Source organism: Gracilinanus agilis, chromosome 5 (genome assembly GCF_016433145.1).
Source record: "Gracilinanus agilis isolate LMUSP501 chromosome 5, AgileGrace, whole genome shotgun sequence".
Classification (NCBI taxonomy): domain Eukaryota; kingdom Metazoa; phylum Chordata; class Mammalia; order Didelphimorphia; family Didelphidae; genus Gracilinanus; species Gracilinanus agilis.
Window position 1 is genome coordinate 68,322,630 of NC_058134.1, and position 25,875 is coordinate 68,348,504.

Here is a 25,875-nt window from a genome sequence, read left to right on the forward strand (position 1 = left end):
TCTAATTTGTTGAACTAATAACCCAATTTTAATAAAGCATTTCCTGATATCATAAATGAACACAATATCTTATATACCTTTGTACTAGCCAGAAGGTGCAGTATCATATTGTTGCACTATTATATGACTTCATGAAAACAGCCATGACTGCTAGAGAATAGAAGGGGTGGGGAATGGATTCAGGACACATTGTGAAAGAAGTAATGATATGATTTATTGCGGGATGGGAGTTACAAATGCAAAAGAAATCAACTATGAAGCAAGTTATAGGCCTTTGACACTGGAAATTAAAGGTGGCATTAACAACAACAAAAAACCCCACAAAAAATATGAGACAGTGAGATGGTTTTGTGGGTAAGACAGGATCATTTTATTTTCATTCGGTATGAAACGTACAGAATATCCAAGTAACTTTAGAAATCTCAACACTAAAATCTTTTCATTGACAGACTCCCCCAGTAAATGAAAGAGTTTTTAAGTACCATAAATATGATGAATTTCAGAAATCTCATATTTCATAGTAAGGAGTGAGTTTTAGCATATATTTTCATTTGTCATTGGGTTTACTTAAACCAAGTTATATCATGTAAAAGATTAGCCATGATAAAAATGTAGTCAGAAAAGTAATTCACATAAATTTTCTAGTTGTCATTTTTTACCTCAAGATTAACATTAGCTAATTTCTGTTTTAGCAGAAACAAACACCTAAAAATCATACATTTTCCCTCTTTTAATTTATCAAACCACATCCTTATTTAATTTTTTTCTTCATTGAATTCTAGTGTAGAAATCAACAAAGAATGAAAGACCTTCATCCGGTAATCCTGTTGTTACACCACAAAAGATAATCTAAGTTGAACCTCAGTAGGGAAGGTGGGCTTTTTTGTTTCCAAACAGATAGATTTATGTCCATTAAAGGACTTGTCACTCCCTGGGTAGGGCGAGCTTCATATATCTGAAGTAAGAGGGTGATGTTGAATGAGCATGCAACCCCATAGCCATTGCAAGAACTACTAAAAGCACTTTGTAAACTTTGAAGTTTGAAAGAAATCAGGAATATTATGGGGACTCTGGGCCACCACCAATTGTCTCATATCACCTAGCTCAGTTCTTTTGGCTCCAAAGAGGATCTATTTCTTCTGACCTTGCAATTTCAAACTAATCTCCATGGCAAGAGATGATTGGTTGGAACGGGACCTATGAGTAGTCTCAAAATGGATTCCATGACAGAGCTCTGCTGATTGTCTACAACAAAAGGAGGAGTTCCAATAGAATTATCCTACTTATCTATATGGATCAAACTTCCTCATTAGTTGCTTTGCTGGTTTTAGCTCTGTCTTCCAAAAGATTTGCCAAAAGCAGAAGAGTATAATAGAAATTGGTAAGTATCATGCTTCCCATTTGTTCTTAGGTGTCAGAAGGTTGCCATTAAATATCTTAAAAATAAGTGTCTTGAATTGTATCACTATCTCCATTATTTACAGGTTCCTCTGATTGTCCCTCTAAAAGTGCCTGAATGGTCATCAGAGTTGCATTGGGATCAAGAAATTTGATGAGAGGAACATCTACCTTTTTATCTTGGAAAAGTCGATTTTGAAGGGTCATAGCTGACATAGAGTCCATGCCGAGTGACATGAGAGGTGTGTTCATTGTTATGTCCTTGGGATTGATATTACTCAGCTCACTTACTAGAGAATAGATATAATCTTGAGTTGCCATAGATGATGAATCCTGATGAGCCATGCTATTAGGCTCAGCCAATGTATTGTCTTCATTCTGCAAAAAATGACCAAATCGGATTCTGAAATACGGAACTTGACTAAAGAAATAATTTTTCATTGCCCTTATATTGAATTTAACTATTGCTTGCTGAGGATTATTTAGAAGTAAGCTTTTTTCAAGGTATTCATAAACTTCAGATTTCTGAAGAGTAAGTATCCCCTTGCTTGCTAAAAACTTATGAAGATTGTCTTTGTTTAACAGTAGTCCTAGGTTCAAAGCACCCCAGTTAATGGATTGACCAGCAAGACCACAGTTCCTCCGATAATGGCAGAAGAGGTCTAGGAAGGAATTAGCAGCAGCATAATTTGCTTGGGTTGCATTGCCAAGGAAGGAAGTAAGAGATGAATAACAGACAAAATAATCCAGCTTATGTCCCCTAGTAGCATAATGAAGATTTATTACTCCTGCCACTTTGGGACTTAGTACTTTCTCAAAGCGACTGACATTTAGAGCTTCAAGATGTGCATCATCCAACACGACTGCACTGTGGAACACACCTTTGATTGGAACCTTGGGAAAGATGTTGCCAATGGAACTGATCACCTTGTTCACATCAGAGTGAAGAGTCACATCACACTGCAAGCTGATGATCTTGCAGCCTTCATTCTGTCTTTCCATAGACTGCATTTCCAGTTGTTGCTCAGCATTTGGACTTCTTCTTGAAAGAATCACCACAGAGCCGCCCCCCTTCTGGGCAATAAATCTGACTGTTTCAAAGCCAAGGCCAGAGAGTCCTCCTGACACAATATACACTGCATTTGACTTAAACAGTTTCTTTCCTGCTGCATTCTTAGGTATGTCTGAAACTTCTCTTTCTGGTGATCTTCCTCCCAACACAAGAAGTGGGATGGCCTTGCATGTGAAGTAGGAATCAGGAGCTGGCTCTGTGCATGCCAGAGACCCAGTGGGTTGAAAAAGAGAAAAGGCTAAGTTTGTGTTCTTTTTAAAAGTCATTGATTTCACCCACTGGTAGATCGCTCGATTATTGTGTATTAAAGCTGATTTCTGAAAAACCGGACTGATATTTAGGGTGTGAACCTGGATATGATCCTGACTGTTATGAAATAGCTGCTGCAGAAATTCAGGCTGGTGACTCCCATATAAAACCACCACATCTCTGAGGTTTGAAAGGTCAGACAGCATTTCTTTGGAGAAGCTGGATAACGGAGACAGAAATATGAGCGCCTGACATTCTTTCAGAGTTTTCTGTACACCGGGAGAAGGTGAGAGAAGGTTGGCTTTCCAGCCCATTTCCTTAGCTGCCAAGGTCAGCACTTGGCCTAAAGTGGATCCTGGATGAGTACAGATGACAGATAAAGGGGCAAGAGACTTTGGTCTTGGCAATATCTGAGTGAGAATTTTCCATGCTATTATGAAATATGACACACACGGTGTGTTTCTAAAAATTGGTAATTTCTTGGTTTGGAAGCAGATCATCTCAGGAATGAAGACCCTTGACGAGGCCCCAACTGGGAAGCAAGTTGCAATGTGGTCCCCAACCTTTACTTCCTTCACTCCTTTTCCAATTTTGGTTACTGTGCCACTGAAGTCCAAGGCTAGCAAGTGATGTTTTTCCATGGTGTGCTCAGTCCAGTAGAGAGTCTTCCCGAAGGTCAGACTAGAGGTGCTAACAGGAAAGTAGTCTTCTGAATGGACGCATATCCTCTCAACTTGAACTTCCACGGAGTGGTTTTCAAGGGGAAGGTCCTCAGGTTCTGTAGCCTGAGCAGACATATCTATTGCCTTGTATGGATTTGCTGTGTATAAAGAGAATACACCTGGTGTGTGTTTATCCTTGGGAAGTTGGGTGTCAGAAGGGAGTTCATAGGGAGTGCGCCTGATTTCATTAATGTACATTCTTCCCTGATCAATCCAGAGTTCAGGATACTCTTGCCCCTTATATTTGATCACAGCCTCTGCTAAACTTGCTATGTCCTGTGTACTTGGAAAGCTGATATCTACCATCTTAAATGTGATGTCTGGAACTTCTACGAAACAGCACCTTGTCATGCCAGAGAGAACAGGGCCAGGATTGATCTGATCAATGTTTCTTGACGTGGCTCTGTAAGTGATAAGTGTCACAGAACAAGGAGCATTTTGCCCCCTCAAGGCCAAGATAATTTGGCGGAATGTCTCACAACACTTTGCCGAGTATTTCATGATTATTGTTCCTGGGGTTTCTTCGCTGAAGTTTTGAATTCCCCACATGAACAACACATCATGGAAGCCTTCGATCTCTTTCTTCATCCTCTCCCTTTCTGACTCCTCAGAATTTTGCACTGCTTCCCATTCCTCAGATGTAATATACTTGGACTGACTGTGTAAGTACTTTTTTAGCTGTTGAGCTACTCCAAATTTGTCAGCAAATACCAGGAATGGAGGTGAGTCCATCGAATACCCAGCCACTGGCACTGGAGAGATTGGTTTCCACTTATTTTCAAACAAGAAGTCATCATTAGCAGATCCTTGTGTCATATAGGTGATGCCAACATGCTTCAGTTCTGCCAAAACCTGGCCATGTTTATCTGTCAAAAATCCACAGACTTCTAAGTAGTTCTCAGTGGACTTGTTGGCTTTCATATAGATCTTCATTTCTTCTTCCAGGGGTCTGAAGACCACAAGGCTGCCTATGGAAGAAGGAAATGCAGCCTTTCCTCTAGTTTTTGTGCCTGTGCTGGCCAGAATAGCTGTCATCTGCATGAAGCAGTCTAGCAACACTGGGTGAATGTGATAGTCGTGCATTTCCCTTCTGGTGGCTTCGTTCACTCTAATGTTTGCAATGCCTTCCTTTAACTCATCACAGTATGAAATGTCACCTAGTTGTTGGAAAATGGCACCATACTGAAAACCCACAAGAGAGAGGATTTCATAGAATTCCCTGATGGCCAAGACTGACTTACATCTTTCAAAGATGTCCTTAAGAGGGAGACCTTTTCTTTCACTTAAACTTCCTGCTGGTAATTTGGTAACTTGCCCTGTGGCATAAACCACAGAGGACAGAGAGAGTATTTTGAATTCTGTTGCTGTCTTTTTCCATTCAAGTTTGACTTGCAAGTCAAGGGAAGCTTGGTTTACCACACAGGGAGTGACAAAATTGATGCTCAGCTCACATGCGCTTAGAGGTATCTTGGGTCTTGAACTGATCATCACTGAAGCTAAGCCGACCTCAGCAAAGAGGGCCCCTGGAACCAGAGGCACCCCATTGTTTTTGTGCTCATAAACATAGGATGCTGTACTCTGAGAGAGTGTGCAGGTGAGTTCTGAGTTGCTATTTGCACTGCTTATGAGAGGATGGTTGGCACTGCTCATGCTCTGCTGCTGCTGCTGCAGGCTTTTCAGGTATGTATTGAGGTTCTGACGATCAAACTGATATCTTGGATAGTCTGTTGGAACTGTCTTCAACCCATCATAGAACTGTGGCCAATTGAGATTATATCCCGATTCAAATAGATTTGTGATCAGAGCAAAAAGGGTCTCATAATCTTTCCTTGCTTGCAGTGCAGGCAGAACAACACTTTGTTTTCCTAATGTCTCTTTGATATTCCTTTGTAATACTTGTTTTGGGGCTATTTCAAGGAAGATTGCATTTTCCCTTCCTTGAGCTAAAGTTTGGATGGCCCGTGTGAAAGCGACTGGTTCTCGGATGTTTCTGGCCCAATATTTGCTCGTGAAATCCTTTGCAGAAGCTCTTTCTCCTGTCACTGTGGAGACAATTTCCACTTCAGGCTCCTGCCTCACCAAATCCTTTATGCTCTCGGTAATGTCAGGGATGATTGGATCCATCATATGACTGTGATAAGCAGCAGGAACTTGTAACTCAAAGAGAAATATATTCCTCGCTCCAAATTGCTGAGATAGTTCTTCACGAAGGGCATCCATCGCATCAGCTTCTCCTGACAATGTGCAGGAATAGGGACTATTGAAGGCTGCAATGCAGACCTTTGCAGAGTGGGGGGCTAATGATTTTGAGATTTCCTCTATGGGAATGTTTCCAACTACCAACATTTTCCCACCAGTGACCTTTGCCTGAAAGCTGCTCCAGCAATGAATAATCTTCACAGCATCCTCAAGGGTGAGACAACCCGCACAGTGGGCAGCAGCAACTTCCCCAAATGAATGCCCCACGATAGCAGAGGGCTCAATGCCCCAGAATTTTAGGAGGGATACTAAAGCCACCTGGATAAGAAAGAGGAGTGGCTGGGAGACTTCAGGTCTTGAAAAATCATCAAATTCCTCTTCTATTAAATCCAATAGCTTGATAGGTGCATATTGGAGAAACAAATGATTGATTTCTTGGCACTTTTCCCTGAACACTGGTTCTGTCCTAAGCAAGACTTTGCCCATCCCCTTGTAATGGGCTCCATTACCACAGAATACATATATTAATTGAGGAGTCCCCTTTGTCTGAGTTGTTTGGACTCCAGTTGCTGAATTAAGTTGTTGCTGGAGATTTTCTAGGGAAGTTGTCACAAATGCTTTTCTATATTTGTAGTTGGCATGGCTTCTTCTGCAGGCCGAGGTGTAGCTCAGATTCTGGAGAGATACGTGGTCATTCTGATGCAGTTGCTGAGCTGTGTCTTCCATCATGAGGTTGAGAGACTTACTGGATGCTGCTGAAAGTACAAATAGTTCATAGGGTCTTTTAGAAGGCATTTGCTGGCATGACTGCTTAAACTGTTTCACAATAACATGGGCATTGGACCCTCCAAATCCAAAGCTGTTCACGCCAGCTATTCTGCCAAATTCTAAAGACTCTTCCCACTCCTCGACTTCTGTGGGGATGGAGAGATTTAACTTTTCTGCATCTATGCTACTCATACTCTCTGAATAGTGGAGTGATGGGACGATCTTTTCATGGTGCATCATCAGAAGCACTTTAATTAGGCCGGCTATTCCAGCGGCTGACTCGGTATGACCAATATTGCCTTTCACTGAACCAATCTTCAGAGGAGGAGCATTTCTAGATCTTGTTCTACCAACAATGTTGCCTATGCTTTCTGCTTCAGTCGGGTCTCCAGCAGGTGTTCCTGTGCCATGGGCTTCGATGTAACGCACAAATGATGGGTTGATGTGAGTTGAATAAATGCTCTCTAGAAGTTTCTCCTGTTGTTTCTGAGAGGGTCTGGTGATGGGAGTTACTGATTGCCCATCCTGATTCACTGCACTCATGCTGATAACACCCCAGATTTTGTTGCAGTCTTCCAGTGCCTGTTGTATTAAATTAAATTAATTGTAAATGCAATGGCATATAGTTGAGAACATTATCTGGATAAGAGAAATATCCAGGAAAATAAAAAATATACATATGACAGTCAACATTTTCACCTCATGCAAACCACTTAATTTTCAATTTCCATATGTAATATTTAACATCTCTAGTAATGCATAGAGAAATACCAAGGAATAATGGAAAAATTCAGAAGGAGCAACAATAGTTTTTGGTTTTACTATTAACTAGCTATGTGGACCTATAAAAGTCATTTATCTTTCCTGTATCTCAGTTGTAGAATACTCAGTGTTTCTATATAATATATTTGAAAACAATTTCATTGAAGATGTAACTTTTATATGTCACTTAATGAGAAATATGAGATAATTTGTAAATATTGTTGTTTAGTTTGGAGCCATATGTTTTTAAAAAATTTCTTCTGATGTTAGACTTAAGTATTAGAAATAAGTTTATTTTATTTTTCTTTTAAATCTTGATTATTAACACTAACATTTTTTATCTTCAAACTTTCTGATTTTATCCATTTTCTTATAATTACTATGTATTAGTTTTAACAATTTATCCTAATTCTTATTATCTGCTTTCATCAGATTTAAAATAACTGATGCATCATATATTATTTAGTGTCTTGATTGGTGGCTTTTGATGGATATGGAATCAAACTTTCATCTTCAATATGAAATTTTCTTTAGGACTCCAAATCTCTATTTTATGGCATAGGTTAGTATTCTTTGGAAAGAACCTCTTCTGAATATAAAGTTCATTACATTTTGGAATAAAGGGAAATAAAAGGAAACTCTATGGCAAAGATGTCTATTGCTTTCTCTTTCATCATTACACCAACTTTTATAATTTTGAAAATCTGTTAAATATTTTCAGAGTGAACATCAAAGAAGTGTCTCCAATATCCCTACATAATTTTTCTGTTAAAGGATTTAAAAAAAATTAAAGTGATATAGCTAGAGATTTAGAGGAAGCCAAGTTCCAAAAATGTCAAAGAGGGGAAAATTTGCTTATAAGAATGAAGAAAGTAAAAATCATTCAAAACAAAAATGAAGAGCAGATTGCCAATATAATTAAAAAAAACCCCAATACTACAGAGAGAAGAAAAAATCTCCAATATTACTGGAAGTAAATTTAATGGAAAACATGCAAGGATGAGCTTTGCATGGATAAATAGCAAATTTTAAAAAATTAAGCAAAAGTTGCACTGACAAGAGAATCAGAAGACCAAATAAAAGACATTGTAGAAGTTTTAAAAAATCATAGGAGAAACTTCAGGTAGGAGTTCAAAACAGTATATAGATCAGGAGGCACTACTGAAGTAAATGAGTAAGACTGATTAATTCATTTCCATTCAATACAACATGCATTTTTTGAGGTTCTTATGTTATAACCACTGTGCTACCTCCTGGAATCCAAAGGCAAATGTGGGATCATATCTGCCTTTAAAGAGCTAATATTCTTCTCAGGATATATTACTATTGTAGGAGTCAATAAAATAAATAAAAATGAACTCATACACAAATAGCAGAAAATGGAATTGTAGACAATGCAAACAAATTGCAAAAACTATCAAAATTAGTGATTTATCTAAAAAACTGAAAAATATTCAGAATTAGTGAATACAACTGGAGAATTATAAGAAGGAAATTTAATTAAGCAGCCCCTCATTTGTATCAGCTTAAGAGTCCCTTTAGTTTGATACTGTAACTATGTGATTTATAGTAAGAAAATCTTCCCAGGCAGTAGTTTATGTATGTAACCAGATGGAGAACATAATTAAGAATGTCCTAGGGTAATACCTGAGTTATACTTTCAAACATATGCATTATTATAGTTTTTAAATGTATTTTATAATATATTTACATCAAACTAATTCATGTAATATGTTTCAAAGAATACAGGATCATCCAAAGATCATGGAGACAAGGAGGTCAGAAATGGTCTCTGAGCCCTCTTGGAATCTTTTTGTTGGGTAATACAAGGATGACATTAGAAATTTAATCTTGTTATATTAGTTTAGAGGTAAGAGGTGGAGAAGCTGGCTTGAGAAAGAAGTGGAGGTTGAAACAGATTTGAGACAGAGTCAGTTTCAAATGCTGATAGTATATGTGGGAGGTGTTACAGTTTTTCTGTGGCAGTTGCTATTGTTCTGAGTGCTGGGAGCAGGTGATTTCTTCTTTTCTCTCCTCACTGTCTGAAGGTAGAAGGAAAGGAAGGAAAAGCCTGAAGGAGCTAAGTGACTTCCTTTTCCAACTTGGGAAACACTAGTGACTGTCTATTGCTGTTTCATCTCTGAGAAGACCAAAGAAAGACCCGGTCTTTGGTTTGGACTCTGAGTCTGCTAAGATTTGGAGTCTTAACTTGGTTCTTGCTGAGGCTCAGCCAGCTAGCCTTTGTTATTTTTATAACTTGGAGACAAAGTTAAGAATTACATACTTCTTATAAGGATAATAGTTTTAGTTTATTTTAGAATAGGAAAAAATTGGGTTAGTCAGATCAAGAAGGATCAGTGTAGCCTGTGGAAATAGGAGAAGTGGTTATTTGCAGAACCGGGGAGTTTTATTTGGGTGGAATTATATTCCCTTAGAGTTAGAAATTCTTTTATATACTTCTGTTCTTAATAAATAGTTTATTTTTGTATAATAAGAGTCTCTTTAGCATCCTTGTGTCTGACCCTGAAGAGAAGTTCACTCATGAGCTTCACTTTACCTATATAAACTGAAGATACTTTGCAAACACAGCAGAGTATCTAATCAGTTTATATCCATAATCAATTCATTGAGTATATTATTTTTACAGTTTGTGGGTGAGTGTTGTGGATAGACCTGAAACTATAAAGATGGGTGTGTTTTGCCATTCAGGATTTCAGGTTTTGAAGTGGGAGAAAACCTGAAGACCTCTGGCCCTGTGATTTCTTTGTTACAATAAAGCCAGATTTCTACATGGAGTGGTATTCCAGCGTCTTATTTTTACAGGGAAACTCCATATTCCAATATATCCCATTCCTTCCTTATAAGATTGTGGTGGGAAAAGTGTCTTGTGAACTGTAAAAATGTTTTCTTACTATTGCTTTATGCAATGTGCCATTATGTGAGCTATTATTAAGTAGAATCAATTATGTGGATATTAAGCATGACTGCATTTTCATGATGAAAACTTCAGAAAAAAATCTTACCTTCCTCAGGGGCTTCACCAACGCAATGCCACAGCCTTCTCCTCTTCCATAGCCATTTGCTTTTTTAGAAAAGGGTCTACTCATCCCCTCAGGAGATATCATTTTGGCTTTACTCAATGCTACACATAATGTAGGGTCTAAAATGTAATTCACACCACCACAGAGAGCTGCCTCACAGTCTCCTGCAGTGAAATAATGAGGAAATCATTCCTTTGGAATGTCTTTCACTGTTCTTCCTGATCTCCCTCCAACCCTCATCACTGAGACAACTCTCCTAGGGCAGTCACCTGGAGTCTTATAGCAACAGCCTTCTGGATCAATGTGTTCAACTCCTTCCCCATTCCAAGTTGATATGATCTCTTCTCCCTTTCAAAAATTTTAAAGCTTTACTGTGTCCCATGTTGTATTTTTATATTTTATCACACTTCATTAATTCTACTCCTACTAGGTAGATACATTAAGAAACTCTTATTATACTATACATAGAACATACATTTCTCTCCTTGCTTTTATTTCCAATTTCTCATAATTCACCACTAACCAAATCTATCTCCTTGAGTTCAGCTGATTTTCTCAAAGTGTGAGCAATAAAATGAGGCATTATTTCCTTCTTCCTTCCCTCTTTCCCCCTTTCCCTCCTTCCTTCCTTCTTCCTCCCCTCCCTAATTGAGTCATATAACATACTCTTTGTATCTTTCTACATATATATTACATTTCCATTTCTAGATTATAATTTCCATGAATTATGTTTTTCCTCTGGTCATTAAAAATTAAAAAATTACACCATTTAGTGTAAATATTTTTAAATCAGTTGAGAATACTTCCTCTGTTATGGACAAAGCACTATGTTAGGTGCTATAATAGGATACAGATTTAATTCACAATCCTTGTCCCCAAGAGGTTTATAGTCTAGTAAACAACATAATATAACACAGGTAATACATTTAAGAGCAATTGGTTTTATATCATATGAATGGTACTAGCAAATACTACATTCACTCAGTCTTCTGTGACTAAGTTGATAGACTGATCTCAGTCAGATCATTCGTCTCTCTCCAGAATCTAATTATTGAAGCTTTTCCTTTGAAACACTCTTAAGTATTCTGTTACACATTGGTCACTCCTTCCTCTAAAGACCTATAATAGGTAGATTACATACTTTATCACTTAGCACTTAGTTATGTACTATATCTTTCTTTTCTTATTTTTTCATATCTGTTGGACTACTTTTTTCATTTGAATTGTAAATTTCTTGAGCCTGATGCCACATCATAAGTTTTTTAAATCTCTAATTTTGTTTATTACTATTGTTGACAGATAGCTGATGCCCAAGAAATACTTATAATTTGTTTAAAAATCAACAAAAAATATTTCATGTATATGCACATTATTTAATTCTATTATTATCCAACGGCCATTCTCCTAACAGGTAAAAATGGCTGTTTTATTTTTGAAAAATGATTAATTCTAGTCTAGTTCCTAGTTTTCCATGAGGTTCTTATTTGGGTGATTCACTGGACAATATTTTGATTGACAGTAAGAGGATAAATTCAATTATATGTTCCTGGTGATGAATATTATCTTTTTACTTTCATCCACGTTCACTTGGTACCTCCATCGGCACCATCACTGAAGTCATAATTGCCACCAATAAAAGTTTCTTTTAGGGGCTGGGGATACAAAGAAGTAAACATCATAGTTCTCCCTTCAGGTGCTTATAATCTAATTGGATAGATATGATTATATATGTATGTACACATACATATATATTAAAAGATAAACAACAGCACAGAGTTATCATTTGGCATGATATAGTATAGCAATATTTTCTAGGCTGCTCAAGTTCAAAGAATACCTTGTTTAATTGCAAGAGAGGCAAGATGTAAGGCAATGAGTGATGATGAACAGGCACTATCTATAACCAGAGATGGTCCAGTTAAGTTAAAAACATATGAGATCCTGTTTGCGGCAATACTTCCTGGAGATCCAGTGGCATCATGATGGTTTAAAGTCTTTGGAAAGTTTTGAATCAAATTTCCAAGGTCATGATTCATAAGACCTGTAAAAAGTGAACAAATTTTAAAGTAATATAATAAATATAAATTCCAAACTTCCACTTACTTTAAAATTTTAATGAAATTGCGTCCTTTTCTCTCTCTGTTTTTACCTTTTTTCCCCTTTCTCTTCTTTTCTTTGTTCTTTACTAATTAATTTGTCATTTTTTTCAGATAAAATGTAGTTGCTTGAGGGCAATATTTGTTTTATTTTTGCCTCTTTCCAGGGCCTAGCCTGGTGCTTTGTAGTGTTTAAATTTAGGTTTTGATGACTAAATATGAATCAATCCTCTCTTCATAGCCTTGAAGTGCTTATTAAATATATGTCCATTGATTGACAAAAACATTCAGAGGATAGGAACTATAAGGAAGAAGAGGTAAAATGCTTGGAGAAGAGTCCAGAAGAATGAGAGGTTATTCTCATTAGGATGTTTAGGAAATGTTAATTAAAGATGTAGCATTTAGTCAGAGAGCTGGAAAATGAATATGAATAAAAGAGTCAGAGGCGCATTTGGATTTGCCTCAATGAGGCTCGTTTCTGCTAAAAATGAGGTCTTAGGTTCAAATATGGCTCAGACACTTCCCAGATATGTGGCCCAAGCAAGTCACTTAACCCCCATTGCCTACCCCTTATCACTCTTCTGCCTTGGAACCAAAACACAGTATTGATTCTAAGATGGAAGGTAAGGGTTTAAAAAAATAAGTCAAGAATATAGCAATAAATTTAAGACGTAATTTTGAAAGTCATTTGGGTTTCTGAGGAAGAGCCTTTAGAGAAAAAAGAAGGTGGCCAAGGACGATACCTTAGGAAATGTTTGGGGTAGGGAGAAGGAACCCATATTTGGGGTAGGGAGAAGGAACACCAACTGGGGAATATGTTAGACAAAGTTCTGTAGAGGTGGGGAGAAGTGGAAATCTAGATGAACGTCAGCCAATGGAATAAAGTGCTTCAAGGAAAATGGAATATTGACCTGTATTAAATTATTCAGAGGTTCAACAGAGTGTGAACTAATGGTGAGACACTGGACCTGGCAATATGGAGGTACTAGTGACCTTTAAGAGAGAAATTTCAATAAAGTGATGGGGCAAAAGCCACATTGTAGAAGGATAAGGAGTGAGTATGTGGTGAAGAGGTGAAGGCAGTGACTGTCTTATGAAAACCTTGATGAAAAGGGTAGCCTTTTCTGGCACTGACCATCCCTTCTTTAGAGAACAGAAAGATTCTCTGTATATGTCTGTATATAGGAGAATAGACATTACTCATGGTTTCCCAAGTTCCTGTGCTATTCAACTTCGAATAATTCTCCAGAGAAGTGACAGCCTAGGGGACAGTCAAAGAAAGAAGGATTACTATTCAAGACATGGCGGGAAATATCACTATGGGCCAAGGAGGCTGTAGCAGACCTGAAATACTGATTGAAAGCCAAGCCAAGGAGCAAAGTAAAAAAAAAAAAAATGGAGATAAGGAGGACTATAGTGAAGTGAAGGGATACCTAGAGCCCATCCAAAATCTTACTGGTGTTTTCCCTTTTTTTTTTGGAGAGAAACAGAGGAGCTCAATTGGGGTTTGCTTTGGTACAGATGAAGGATTTCTACTCCTTTTCTCCCTGGAGTTCCCTTGGGGGATGATTTGGTATAGATGAGGGATCTCTACTCCCTCTCTATGGAAAAGGAAGGCATTTCCCATTTTCAGTTCTATCACTTGCTTCTTGCCTTCTTTTCTTACCATAGCAGAGGATGAAGGGCTGGATTTAGAAACACTCAATTTCTGTTACTTTTATAGGAACATGCCAAAGCAGCTTTTGCAGGATTTATTTCTTTTATTGTTTACTTTCATTCTGCATAATTTTAACTTATTGTTTTGAAAACTCCAAGGCCTTTTCCCATGAATAATTTATTTATGATTCATGAGAGCAGGAAATCCAGTACCCAATGGAGAGAACAAATTTTGATTTTTGTTCCCAGCACATAAGTAGGAGAGAGCTAACTAGAATGAAATAAAAAGATTATTTATATCTAGATTTATTTCCCTTTCTTTTCCAATCCTGGAGTAAGTAAACAAATAAAGGAAAAATCCCAAAGTTTTCTGGTAACCATTTTGTCTGATGGCATTTAATATATTACTGTTACTATTAGTTTTGGAGGTGGGAAGAGGTAGAGTGATCATGTATGCTTACCTTTGGCAAGGCAGCTGTTGGCTACCTTAAATGGTCAAGTAAATTTCTACTGTTCCTTCCTCTCCAGCCTTGAACGACCCTTATAACCAAGTATTTAAAAAAGGAGGATCTACTGATAACTGCACTCTAGATGATATGGGATTTTAAATTATCCATATAGTGAGAAACATCTATATTCTTAGAATTAGTACAAACTGTTAGGACAAATAATATGGGGATGGTGGTAGGGCTGAGAAGATTACTTGGGAGAGGCTTCGGTATGGGTGGAGGAAAAATCTAGAGCTTCCTTTTAAATGTATTATTCTTGCTGCTGTGGTGCATTTGAACTCAGTTGCTTGTGAACTACTAAAAGGGTTGTTAGTTCCCTTTAATTTTCAGCAAAAACCCTAATACTTTAGTTTCTTGGTCTTGATGGTATTACAAAATTTCTTGCTCTCTGAGCTGGAAGGGCCATGAAAGAGATCACTGTTAAGATGCCATCTCACCAATAAAAACACCAATTCTCGACCCAGCCACACCCTCAGTTTGGATCCCAGCATCCTCCAGCGCTCTGTAGGAACATTCTAGGAGTAATTTTTGCTGAGGGTCCATGCGTGCAGCTTCCAAATCATTTATTCCAAATAACTTGTTGTCAAATTCATTAAATCTATGAAAGAAAAAAACAATGTTGTCTGATATTCTTCTGATGCTATACTTTAAAATACTTAATACTCTAAAGGTCTCAAATTACTTTTGAAAGCATATCCTCTCTTTTTATTTTGTTTTGTGGCAGAAAGTTTTTTAATTTTATGAGTAGAATCTAAATATATCAACAACTTAGTAATGGGCTTGGCTGAAATTTAATTATAAGTGAAAAAAAGAAAAGAGATTTTAGTTAATTTTCCTAAGTCAATTGACAAAGTAAATTGGGCAGGAATTCAGTGACACACTACTTATATGTCTACCAGCTAATTATATGGCTGACACTCCAGCCCTAAGGCAAATGCTTTAAAAAACATTCATTTGTTAGTAAGGCAGTGATAAGAAAACTGTCAGATTCTTGATATCCCCTTTATTTACTTGCTATTTCTACAAAAGGACATCTGTGTGCTAGAGAAACACATAACACAGGCTCATATACCAGGGAACGACACATACTAAGAATCTCAGTCCCTTTCTCTTAAGGGCTATCAAACTTATTCCAATATTTCCATTAGTAGTTAGAAATTTGAGATCACAAATCTGATATCGTTCCATGAAAAGTATTGGTCAGAATTTATCTCTTTCAAGGCATAAATAATCCACTGAAGACTTCAGTTTTCCACATTAAAATATATGAATAGAAAATGAATATGAAAATGACAGTGAATAGAACATTTCAATTGTAAATATTTTGCTACTTTTCTTAGAAAATGGATTTTGGAATATCATATTTAAGAAGTATATAAAGCTGTACTTTCTGTTATAAATTACAGATTTTCTTATTCTTGGAAATTGGAAATTACTGACATGTTTAATGCTATTAATAGTAACAAAAAATTTTTAGATCATATCAATAAATATATGGGGTATGAACACAGAAAAAAGTGATAATCAGCAGGAGCCAACATAAGTTTACTAACATTAGTTCAAGTCACACACATAATTTCCTTTTTAAAAAATCAGGCTATTCAATTGATAAAAAGAAGTGAATGCTTCAGAAATAGGTTATCTTGATGTTTTAAAATTGTCAATGAAATCCTGGTTGACAGGATGGATATATGTTGGAGTATGAGAGTACAATTGGGAAGACTCTGAGCTGATATTAATTTAGAATAGAAGTTCAGCCTTTTGGTGGCAGTACATGATACCTTTACAAACACTGACCATATTTTAAAGCACAGAACTATAGTTAAGTATAGAAAAGCAGAAGTATTAAGTGCGTTGATTTCAAAATGGAAGGTAAGGGTTTAAACAAAGATTTATTTAGTTCTGAGAGGGGAAGGTTGAAGTCCCCCACTATTATTGTTTTATTTATTCTGACCTGTAACTCACTTAGCTTTTCCTTTAAAAAACTAGATGCAATAATATTTGGTGCATAAATGTTTAAGACTGACAATGCTTCATTATTGGTGATACTTTTAAAGATAATATAGTTTCCCTTTTCATCTCTTTTGATTAAATTTATTTTAGCTTTAACTTTGTCTGAGATCATGAAGCATCATCAGTCTTAAACATTTATGCACCAAACAATAATAGTGGGGGACTTTAACCTTCTCCGATTAGAACTAAATTAATCTATTTTTGCTTTAGCTTTGTCTGAGATCATGATTGCTACTCCTCCTTTTTTTAGATCAGTGATTCTCAAAGTGGGCGCTACCACCCCCTGGTGCTGCAGTGATGGCCACAGGTGCATTTATCTTTCCTATTAATTGCTAATAAAATTAAAAAAAATTACTTTCCAGGGGGCTAAATAATATTTTTTTCTGGAAAGTTTGGGAACCACTCCTTTAGATGATGCATAATAAATTCTTTTCCAGCCTTTTACCTTTATTCTGTGTGTGTCATTCTGCCTCAAATGTGTTTCTTGTAAACAACATATAGTAGGATTCTGGTTTTTAATCCACTTTGCTATCTGCTTCTGTTATATGGGTGAGTTCATCCCATTGACATTTATAGTTATAATTACTGTGTATTGCCTTCTCTCTTATTTTCCCCTTTTGATCCTGCTCTTTTTCCTTTCACTCTGTTCTTCCTTACCACTGTTTTGTTTTTTATCACTTTCTACTTCCCCTTCCCTCCAATTACCATCCCCCACTGCCCTTGTCTTATTCCTCTTCTACTTCTCTGTAGGATAAGATATAGTTCCATGCCCTAAAGAGTATGGTTGTTATTCCCTCTCTGAGCCAGTTATGATGAGAGTAAAGTTTAAGCATTGCCCATCACCATCCTTCTCCTCCTCTTTAGAACTAAATAAATCTAATTAAAAAAGTAAATAAGAAATAAGTTAAGGAGATAAAATAGAGTCTTGGACAAGCTAAATATGATGGCTATATGAAGAAAATTGAATGGAAATAGAAAGAAGTTTACCTTTTTCTCAACAGTACCTGGTACCTTTACAAAAATTGATCATATATTAAAGCACAAAACTATAGCTAAGTGCAGAAAAGTGGAAATATTAAATGCATCCTTTTCAGACCACAATGCAGTAAAAATTATATTTAGCAAGGGGACTATGGATACACAGAGTAAAAATTAATTGGACACTAAATCACAATTTTAAAGAATGAGTGGAGAAAAGAAAAAGTCTTAAAAATAATAAATAATTTTATTTGAGAGAATGATAATGAGACATATCAAAACCTATGGGAAACAGAAAAAGCAGTAATTAGAGGAAAATTATTTCTCTGAATATTTATATCAACAAAATAGAAAAAAACAGATTGATGAATTGGGAATGCAATTAGGAATCTAGAAAAAGAACAAATTAAAAATTCCCAACTAAACATCAAATTAGAAATTCTAAAAATTAAAGGATAGATTAATAAAATTGAATGTAAGAAAGCCATTAAACTAATAAATAAAATTAAAAGTTGATTTTATGAAAAAAGTCAATAAGAGTTAAAACATTGATTGATCTGATATAAAAAGGGGAGAAGATCATTATGAGCAGGTGGGATTTATACCAGGAATGCAAAGATGGTTCAACATTAGGAAAACCATCCACATAATTGACCATATCAACAAGCAAACCACCCAAAACCACATGATTATCGCAATAGATGCTGAAAAAGCCTTTGACAAAATACAGCACCCATTCCTACTGAAAACACTAGAAAGTTTAGGAATAGAAGGGCTTTTCCTAAAAGTAATAAATGGTATATATCTAAAACTGTTAACAAACATCATCTGAAATGGGGATAAATTAGAAGCATTCCCAATAAGATCAGGAGTGAAACAAGGATGCCCATTATCACCTCTATTATTTAACATTGTACTGGAAATACCAGCAATAGCAATTACAGAAGAAAAAGAAATTGAAGGTGTTAAAATAGACAACAAGGAGACCAAGTTATCAGTCTTTGCAGATGATATGATGATCTACTTAAAAAATCCTAGAGAATCAACTAAAAAGTTAGTGGAAATAATCAACAACTTAAGCAAAGTTGCAGGATACAAAATAAATGCACATAAATCATCAGCATTTCCATATATTTCCAACACATCACAGCAGGAAGAGTTAGAAAGAGAAATTCCATTTAAAATCACCCTAGACAATATAAAATACTTAGGAATCTATCTGCCAAGATAAACACAGGAATTATATGAACACAACTATGAAACCCTTTCCACATAATTAAAACTAGATCTAAACAATTGGAAAAACATTGAGTGCTCATGGGTAGGAAGAACTAACATAATAAAAATGACCATCCTACCCAAATTAATTTACCTATTTAGTGCTATACCTATCAATATACCAAAATTTTTTTTTACTGAATTAGAAAAAAACTATATCAAAGTTCATTTGGAAGAACAAAAAACTATAACAAAGTTCATTTGGAAGAACAAAAGACCAAGAATATCAAGGAAAATAGTGAAAAAAAATATGAAGGAAGGAAGCAGTACGAGATCTTAAACTGTACTATAAAGCAGTAGTCATCAAAACAATATGGTCCTGGTGAAGAGACAGAAGGGAGGATCAGTGGAATAGACGAGGGGTAAGGGACCTCAGCAAGATAGTTTTTCATAAACCCAAAGAACCCAGCTTTTGGGACAAAAATCCACTATTTGACAAAAATTGCTGGGAAAATTGGAAAACAATATGGGAGAGATTGGGCCTAGATCAACATCTCACACCCTATACCAAGACAAACTCAAAATGGGTGAATGACTTGAATATAAAGAAGGAAACTATAGGTAAATTGGGTGAGCACAGAATAGTATACTTGTCAGATCTATGGGAAGGGAAAGATTTTAAAACCAAGCAGGATTTAGAAAAAAAAATCACAAAATATAAAATAAATAATTTTGACTACATTAAACTAAAAAGTTTTTTTTTACAGACAAAACCAATGCTACCAAAATTAGAAGGGAAACAACAAATTGGGAAAAAATCTTTATAACAAAAAACTCAGATAAAGGTCTAATTACTCAAATATACAAGGAGCTAAATCAATTATAGAAAAAATCAAGCCATCTCCCAATCGATAAATGGACAAGGGACATGAATAGGCAATTTTCAGATAAAGAAATCAAAACTATCAATAAGCACATGAGAAAGTGTTCTAAATCTCTAATAATTAGAGAAATGCAAATCAAAACAGCTCTGAGGTATCACCTCATACCTAGCAGATTGGCTATGACAACAAGGGAGAATAATGAATGTTGGAGGGGATGTGGCAAAATTGGGACATTAATGCATTGCTGGTGGAGTTGTGAACTGATCCAAACATTCTGGATGGCAATTTGGAACTACGCTCAAAGGGCTATAAAAGACTATCTGCCTTTCGATCCAGCCATATTACTGCTTGGATTATACCCCAAAGAGATAATAAGGAAAAAAAACTTGTACAAAAATATTTATATCTGTGCTCTTTGTGGTGGCAAAAAATTGGAAAATGAGAGAATGTCCTTCGATTGGGGAATGGCTGAACAAATTGTGGTATCTGTTGGTGATGGAATACTATTGTGCTCAAAGGAATAAAGAACTGGAAGAATTCCATGTGAACTGGAATGACCTCCAGGAATTGATGCAGAGTGAAAGTTGCAGATCCAGGAGAAGTACACAGAGACTGATATACTGTGGTAAAATGAAATGCAATGGACTTCTCTACTAGCAGCAATGCAAGGATCCAGAGCAAGGCTGAGGGACTTATGAGAAAGAAAACTAGCCACATTCAGAGGAAGAACTGTGGGAGAAGAAACACAGAAGAAAAACAACTGCTTGAACACATGGACTGATGGAGATATTATTGGGGATGTAGACACTAAACAATAATTCTAGTCCAACTATCAATAATATGGAATTAGGTCTTGATCAATGATACATGTAACAACCCAGTGGAATTGTGCATTGGCTAAGGGGGGTTAGGGAAGTTAGGGGGAGAGGGAAAGAACATGAAACATGTAACTACGGGAAAATATTCAAAATAAAAATTAAAAAAATATATAAAAAATAAAAATAAATGATGTCTTAAAAATCCAAAAATAAAAAATAAAATATAATAAAAAGGGGAGAAGAAAATCAAACCACTAGCATTAAAAATTAAAAGGGTAAATATACCAATAATGAAGATGAAATCAAAGTAATTACTGAGAGTTATTTTTCCCCAATTATATGCCAACAAGCTTAACAATGTAGGTGAAATGGAAGAATACTTACAAACATATTAACTACTTAGACTATTGGAGGAGGAAATAAATGTTTAAATAAGCCTATTTTAGAAAAAGAACTTGAACAGGCCATAAATGAACTTCCTAAGAAGAAAAGGACCAGATGGATTTACAAGTGAATTCTACCACATTTTTAAAGATCATGTAATTCCAATGTTAAATAAATTTTTTGCAATAGTAGGCAAAGAAAGAGTCTTAACAAACTCCTTTTATGAAACAAATATGGTTTTGATAGCTAAACCAAGAAAAGCAAGAACAGAGAAAGAAAATTATAGACCAGTTTCATTAATGAATATGTATGCACAAGTCCTAAATAAAATATTTGAGAGGAGATATAACATTATATCACAAAAATTATACATTATGACCTAACAGGATTTCTACCAGCAGTGGAGGAATGGTTTAATATAAGAAAAACTATCAACATAATTGGTTATATTAATAACAAAAATCATATGATACATTAATAGATACAGAAAAACTTTTGGCAAAAAACTCACCTATTAAAAATGCTGGGAAAAACAGGTATAAGTTGATTTTTTTCTTAAAATGATAAGTATCTACCTACAGCTATCTGCAAGTATTATTTGTAATAGTGATAAGCTAGAAGCCTTCCCAGTGGGATGTGGAGTGAAAAAAGACTGTCTATTACTGTCAGTATGATTTACTATTATTTTAGAAATGGAAATAGCAACAAGAGAAGAAAAAGAAATAGAAGGAATTAAAATTGGTAAAGAAGTAATAGAACTACCTCTTTTTGCAAATGATATTATGGTGTATGTGGAAAATACTAGAAATACAGCCAAAAATTAATGAAATAAAACAATTTATCATGGAAGAAGGATATAAAATAAACCCACATAAATAACTAGCATTTTAACATATCACTAACAAATCTATGCAAGAAGAGATAGAAAGAGATAACCCACTTAAAATTACCACAGGCAGAATAAAATACCTGAGAGTATACCTGCCAGAACAAACCCAGGAACTCCATGAATTTAATTAAAAACACTTATACCATGAAGTCAGATTTAAATAATTAAGAAATATTAATTTTTCATAGGTGAGCAGAAGCAATATAATTAAGATAACAATCATATCAAATCTAATCTATAGATTACCAAAAAGTTATCGAACTAGAAAAAGTAACAAAATTGATTTGAAAGAACAAAAGACCAAGAATATTAAAGGAATTGATGTAGAAAAGTATAAAAGACAAAGGTCTAGAAGTATCATTTAAAATTCTTTGATAAATCAGTAATTATTAAAACTATCTAGTACTGGCTTAGAAATAGGTAGATCAGTGGAAAAGAAAAGACAAAAAATAGTTGCAAAGGATTATAGTATAACTGTATTTGACAAAAGCAAAAATCCAAATTTTGGGGACAAGAATTCAGTATTTGGTAAACATTACTGGGGAAAACATGAAAGCCATTTGGCAGAAATTAGATATAGATCAATATCTTACAACATTTACTAAGATAAGATGAATTAGTGATCTAGGCAAAAAGGGAGATATCCTAAGTAAATAGAATGGGGAACACATTATCTATCAGATTTATAAATAGGAGGAGAATTTATGCATAAATAAGGAATAGAGAAGATTGTGAAAGGTAAAATGGATAATTATGATTACTTTAAATTGAAAAGGTTTTGTACAAATAAAACTAATATGGCCAAGATTATTGGTTAGCAGAAAATTGTTGGTAAAAATTTTTTAGATAGTACCTTGGATAAAAGTCTCAAATCTAAAATATATAGAGAATTTTGTCAAATTTATAAGAATATGAATCATTCTCTAATTGAGAAATGGTCAAAAAATATGAATAGGGCAGCTGGGTAGCTAAGTGGATTGAGAGTCAGGCCTAGAGCTGGGAGGTCCTAGATTCAAATCTGGCCTCAGACACTTCCCAGCTGTGTGACCCTGAGTAAGTCACTTGACCCCCATTGCCCACCCTTACCACTCTTCCACCTAGGAGCCAATACACAGAAGTTAAGGGTTTAAAAAAAGATATGAATAGACAGTTTTTGGATAAAGAAAACAAAGCCATATCCAGCCACATGAAAAAAATGCCTGAAATCAATACTGATTAAAGAAATGCAAATCAAAATAATTCTGAGATATCATCTCACACCTATCAGACTGGCTAAAATGACAAAATGGCAAAATGCCAAATGTTAGAGGGGATATAGAAAAATAAGGACACTAATACACTGTTGGTGAAATTGTAAACTGATCGAACCATTTTAGAGAACAATCTGAAATTATGCTCAGAGATTTATAAAACCTTAGTCCTAGCAATATCACTTTGGGTCTGTTTCCCAAGATGATCAAGGAAAAAAGGAAAAGAACCTATATGTTCCAAAATATTAATAGCAGCTTTCTTTATGGTGACAAAAAAAGTGGAAATTGAGGGGATACTCATCAATTGGGGAATGACTGAACAAATTGTGGCATATTATTTGGATGGAATATTGTTATGCTATAAGAAATGAAGAGCAGATAAGGCAAAAACAAAAACAGGGAAGGGGGTTCTGCTGGATGGCTCAGTGGATTGAGATCCAGGCCTAGAGATGAGAGGTCCTGGGTTCAAATTGGACCTCAGACACTTCCTAGCTGTGTGACCCTGGGCAAGTCATTTAATTGACCCTTATTGCCTAGTTCTGACAGTTCTTCTCCCTTGGAACCAATACACATCATTAGTTCTAAGATAGAAGGTAAAGGTTTTTAATAAAAAAGAACCTGGAAAGACCTTCATGAAATTATGAAAAACAAAACGAATAGAACCAAGATAACTATATACAACTATAGAATTAATGCTTGAAGAATGGCTTTTGAATGTCCACCTTCAGAGGAAGAACTGATAAATAGAAACAAGAAAGACATAGTCGATATATGCATTGGTTTTTTTTTTTTGTTTGTGTGTGTGAAGTGATGCCTTCTTTAGTGCAGAAAGAGAAATACCTGGGAAATTTATGTTATTAACAACAAAGAAAAGAAAGTATGACAAGAAGAAAGAAAACTGGGAAGTAAGGATAGGAGTAATACCCCATGCAATGGCTGTAGTATAAGACAAGGGAAAAAGAGATGAGTGTGATTATTAAATGAAGAGTATTACTACCTACAATACTATATAGGAAGAAAAGTGAGAGATGCCAAAATATTCAGAGGAGTCAAGATTCAAGAAAAGAGCCACAAATAAGACTTGTGGCTTCAGATGTCTGTGCACAAAAGCATAATAAGTAAGGAGAAGTCTAATACAAGATCTCGTAGCTGTCTTGAGGCTGTGCCACCTAGCTACTTTACCTAAATATATAGCAGTTCATCTAAAAAGATCTTTGGGTGTTACTGAATAGGAAGCTTAATCAATATGAGTCAAAAGTGTTGGTATGGTAGCAAGAAACAACAAAAACAATTATGAATAGAATCTTAGACTGGGTTAAGAAATGTGTATAGGACAAGGGAAATGGTGGATCTCTTTCGTCTGCCTTGTCAGATTACATCTCAGTTATATTCTGTTCTGGGTTCTACATTTTAGGAAGAACATTGATGAACTAGAGATCATCCAGAGACAGACATCCAGGATAATGAAGAAACTAAAAAATCAGGATCATTCGTGGGAAAAAAGACTTGGTGCAGAGGGTCATGATGTCTGTCTATAAAGCAATTTTTATTGCTTCCTCTTATTTTCCCATGCTAAGGTCTCAGATGGGAGAATAAGAGGAAGCAATAAAAATTGCAAAGAGATTGATTTAAGTTTGATTTAAGGAGAATTTTCTCTAGAGCTATTCAGAAATATAATGGGTTCTCTTGTGGAGTGGTGGGTTCCTTCTCACTAGAGTATTCAAGCAAGGGCAGGATGATTAGGAAATGGATAGGTTACACTGGAGATTCCTGCCCAGGTATAGCAATATCATTGGACCTTGATTTACTTCTAACTCAGATTCTCTGATTTTTGTGGTGAGAAACTGGTTTGGGTTGATGACCAAGAGGGAACCAGAAGAAATCTAAAAAGAAACAAGTGAGATCAGGTAACAAATGATCTCTAGAATGGTTCCAAGAATGAAATGCTCTGTTGAAACAATTGAACAAATCGTTATTTTGAAATCCCAGCTGTGATCTTACCCTTTGATAAGAGCTGCTCGTTTTGTCCGAGTTTTACCTGGTGTGTCATCATCTGCATCATACCATTCTTCAGTGTTAAACCTTTCAGGTGGTATCTCCACTGTACAGTCCTGACCTTCCACAAGTATCTTCCAGAAGTTTTCAATCCCTTCACCTTTTATAAGAATATAATATTTCAATGTTAAATACTTTTTCATGAATAGATTGCTAGATGAGGTTCTTTACAGGTAGTAAGTCAACATATTTTCTTCCTCTTTTTAAGCAATAAACAAACAAATACATAAGGCCTTTGTGTATGAAGTTTGAATCTCTACCCTATAATGATCCAAGGTGGGGTTTGTGTTATTTGGAATTTTGGGGGGTTCCATTTAGAGATATTTTGGGGCTCATTTGAGCTTTAAATGACAAACTTCCTCTGGACACTTTGAAACTACATTTTCCATGATTCAGTGGGTTTCCAGTTTCTGACGTGATGACATCAACCAATGGGAACCAACGTAGAGCATGTTACGATTAAAAATAATAAAGACTGATATAAATATAGAAATTAGTAGTTTAATTAAAGCCATGGCCATGCTGGTAAAATATATATAAGACCGCGCCTATCTTTTATATTTACCGCTGGAGCCCATCTTCTAGCCAGCCCTCAGGAAGGTCAAGAGGCCTTACTTTTGGTTCTCCTCCCATTTAAACTGTCCTATGTGTGGGGATGCAGGCGTCCCCACGCCCAAAGAACCGGAAACCAGAAACCTGTTGGACCACGAGAAATGTAGTTTGATAGTTCCCACGTGTCCATAGAAAATATATATATATATATATATATATATATATATATATATATATACTTTTAAATGGCATCTCCAAAATTCCAGTTATACAAGTGTGACTTAAATTAGGGGTGGAGCTTGGGCTCTCTCTCTTTTGGTATGAGGCAGCCAGGTGGAGGGAAGCAAATGCTGGGAGTTTTG

General features: G+C 35.7%; 1 protein-coding gene across 1 annotated transcript in view; it reads right to left on the reverse strand.

Annotated features, from left to right (window-relative positions):
• Nucleotides 1-1,437: 1,437 nt before the first annotated feature.
• LOC123249822 (hybrid PKS-NRPS synthetase pynA-like) overlaps nucleotides 1,438-25,875 on the reverse strand; it is a 26,496-nt gene continuing 2,058 nt past the window's right edge. Inside the window, exons 2-5 of the mRNA XM_044678933.1 lie at nucleotides 24,908-25,061; nucleotides 14,910-15,070; nucleotides 10,194-10,375; nucleotides 1,438-6,990 (exon numbers count right to left, since the gene is read on the reverse strand). Of these exons, the coding sequence (XP_044534868.1) occupies nucleotides 1,438-6,990; nucleotides 10,194-10,375; nucleotides 14,910-15,070; nucleotides 24,908-25,061 (6,050 nt within the window). The remainder of the gene's footprint in view (nucleotides 6,991-10,193; nucleotides 10,376-14,909; nucleotides 15,071-24,907; nucleotides 25,062-25,875) is intronic.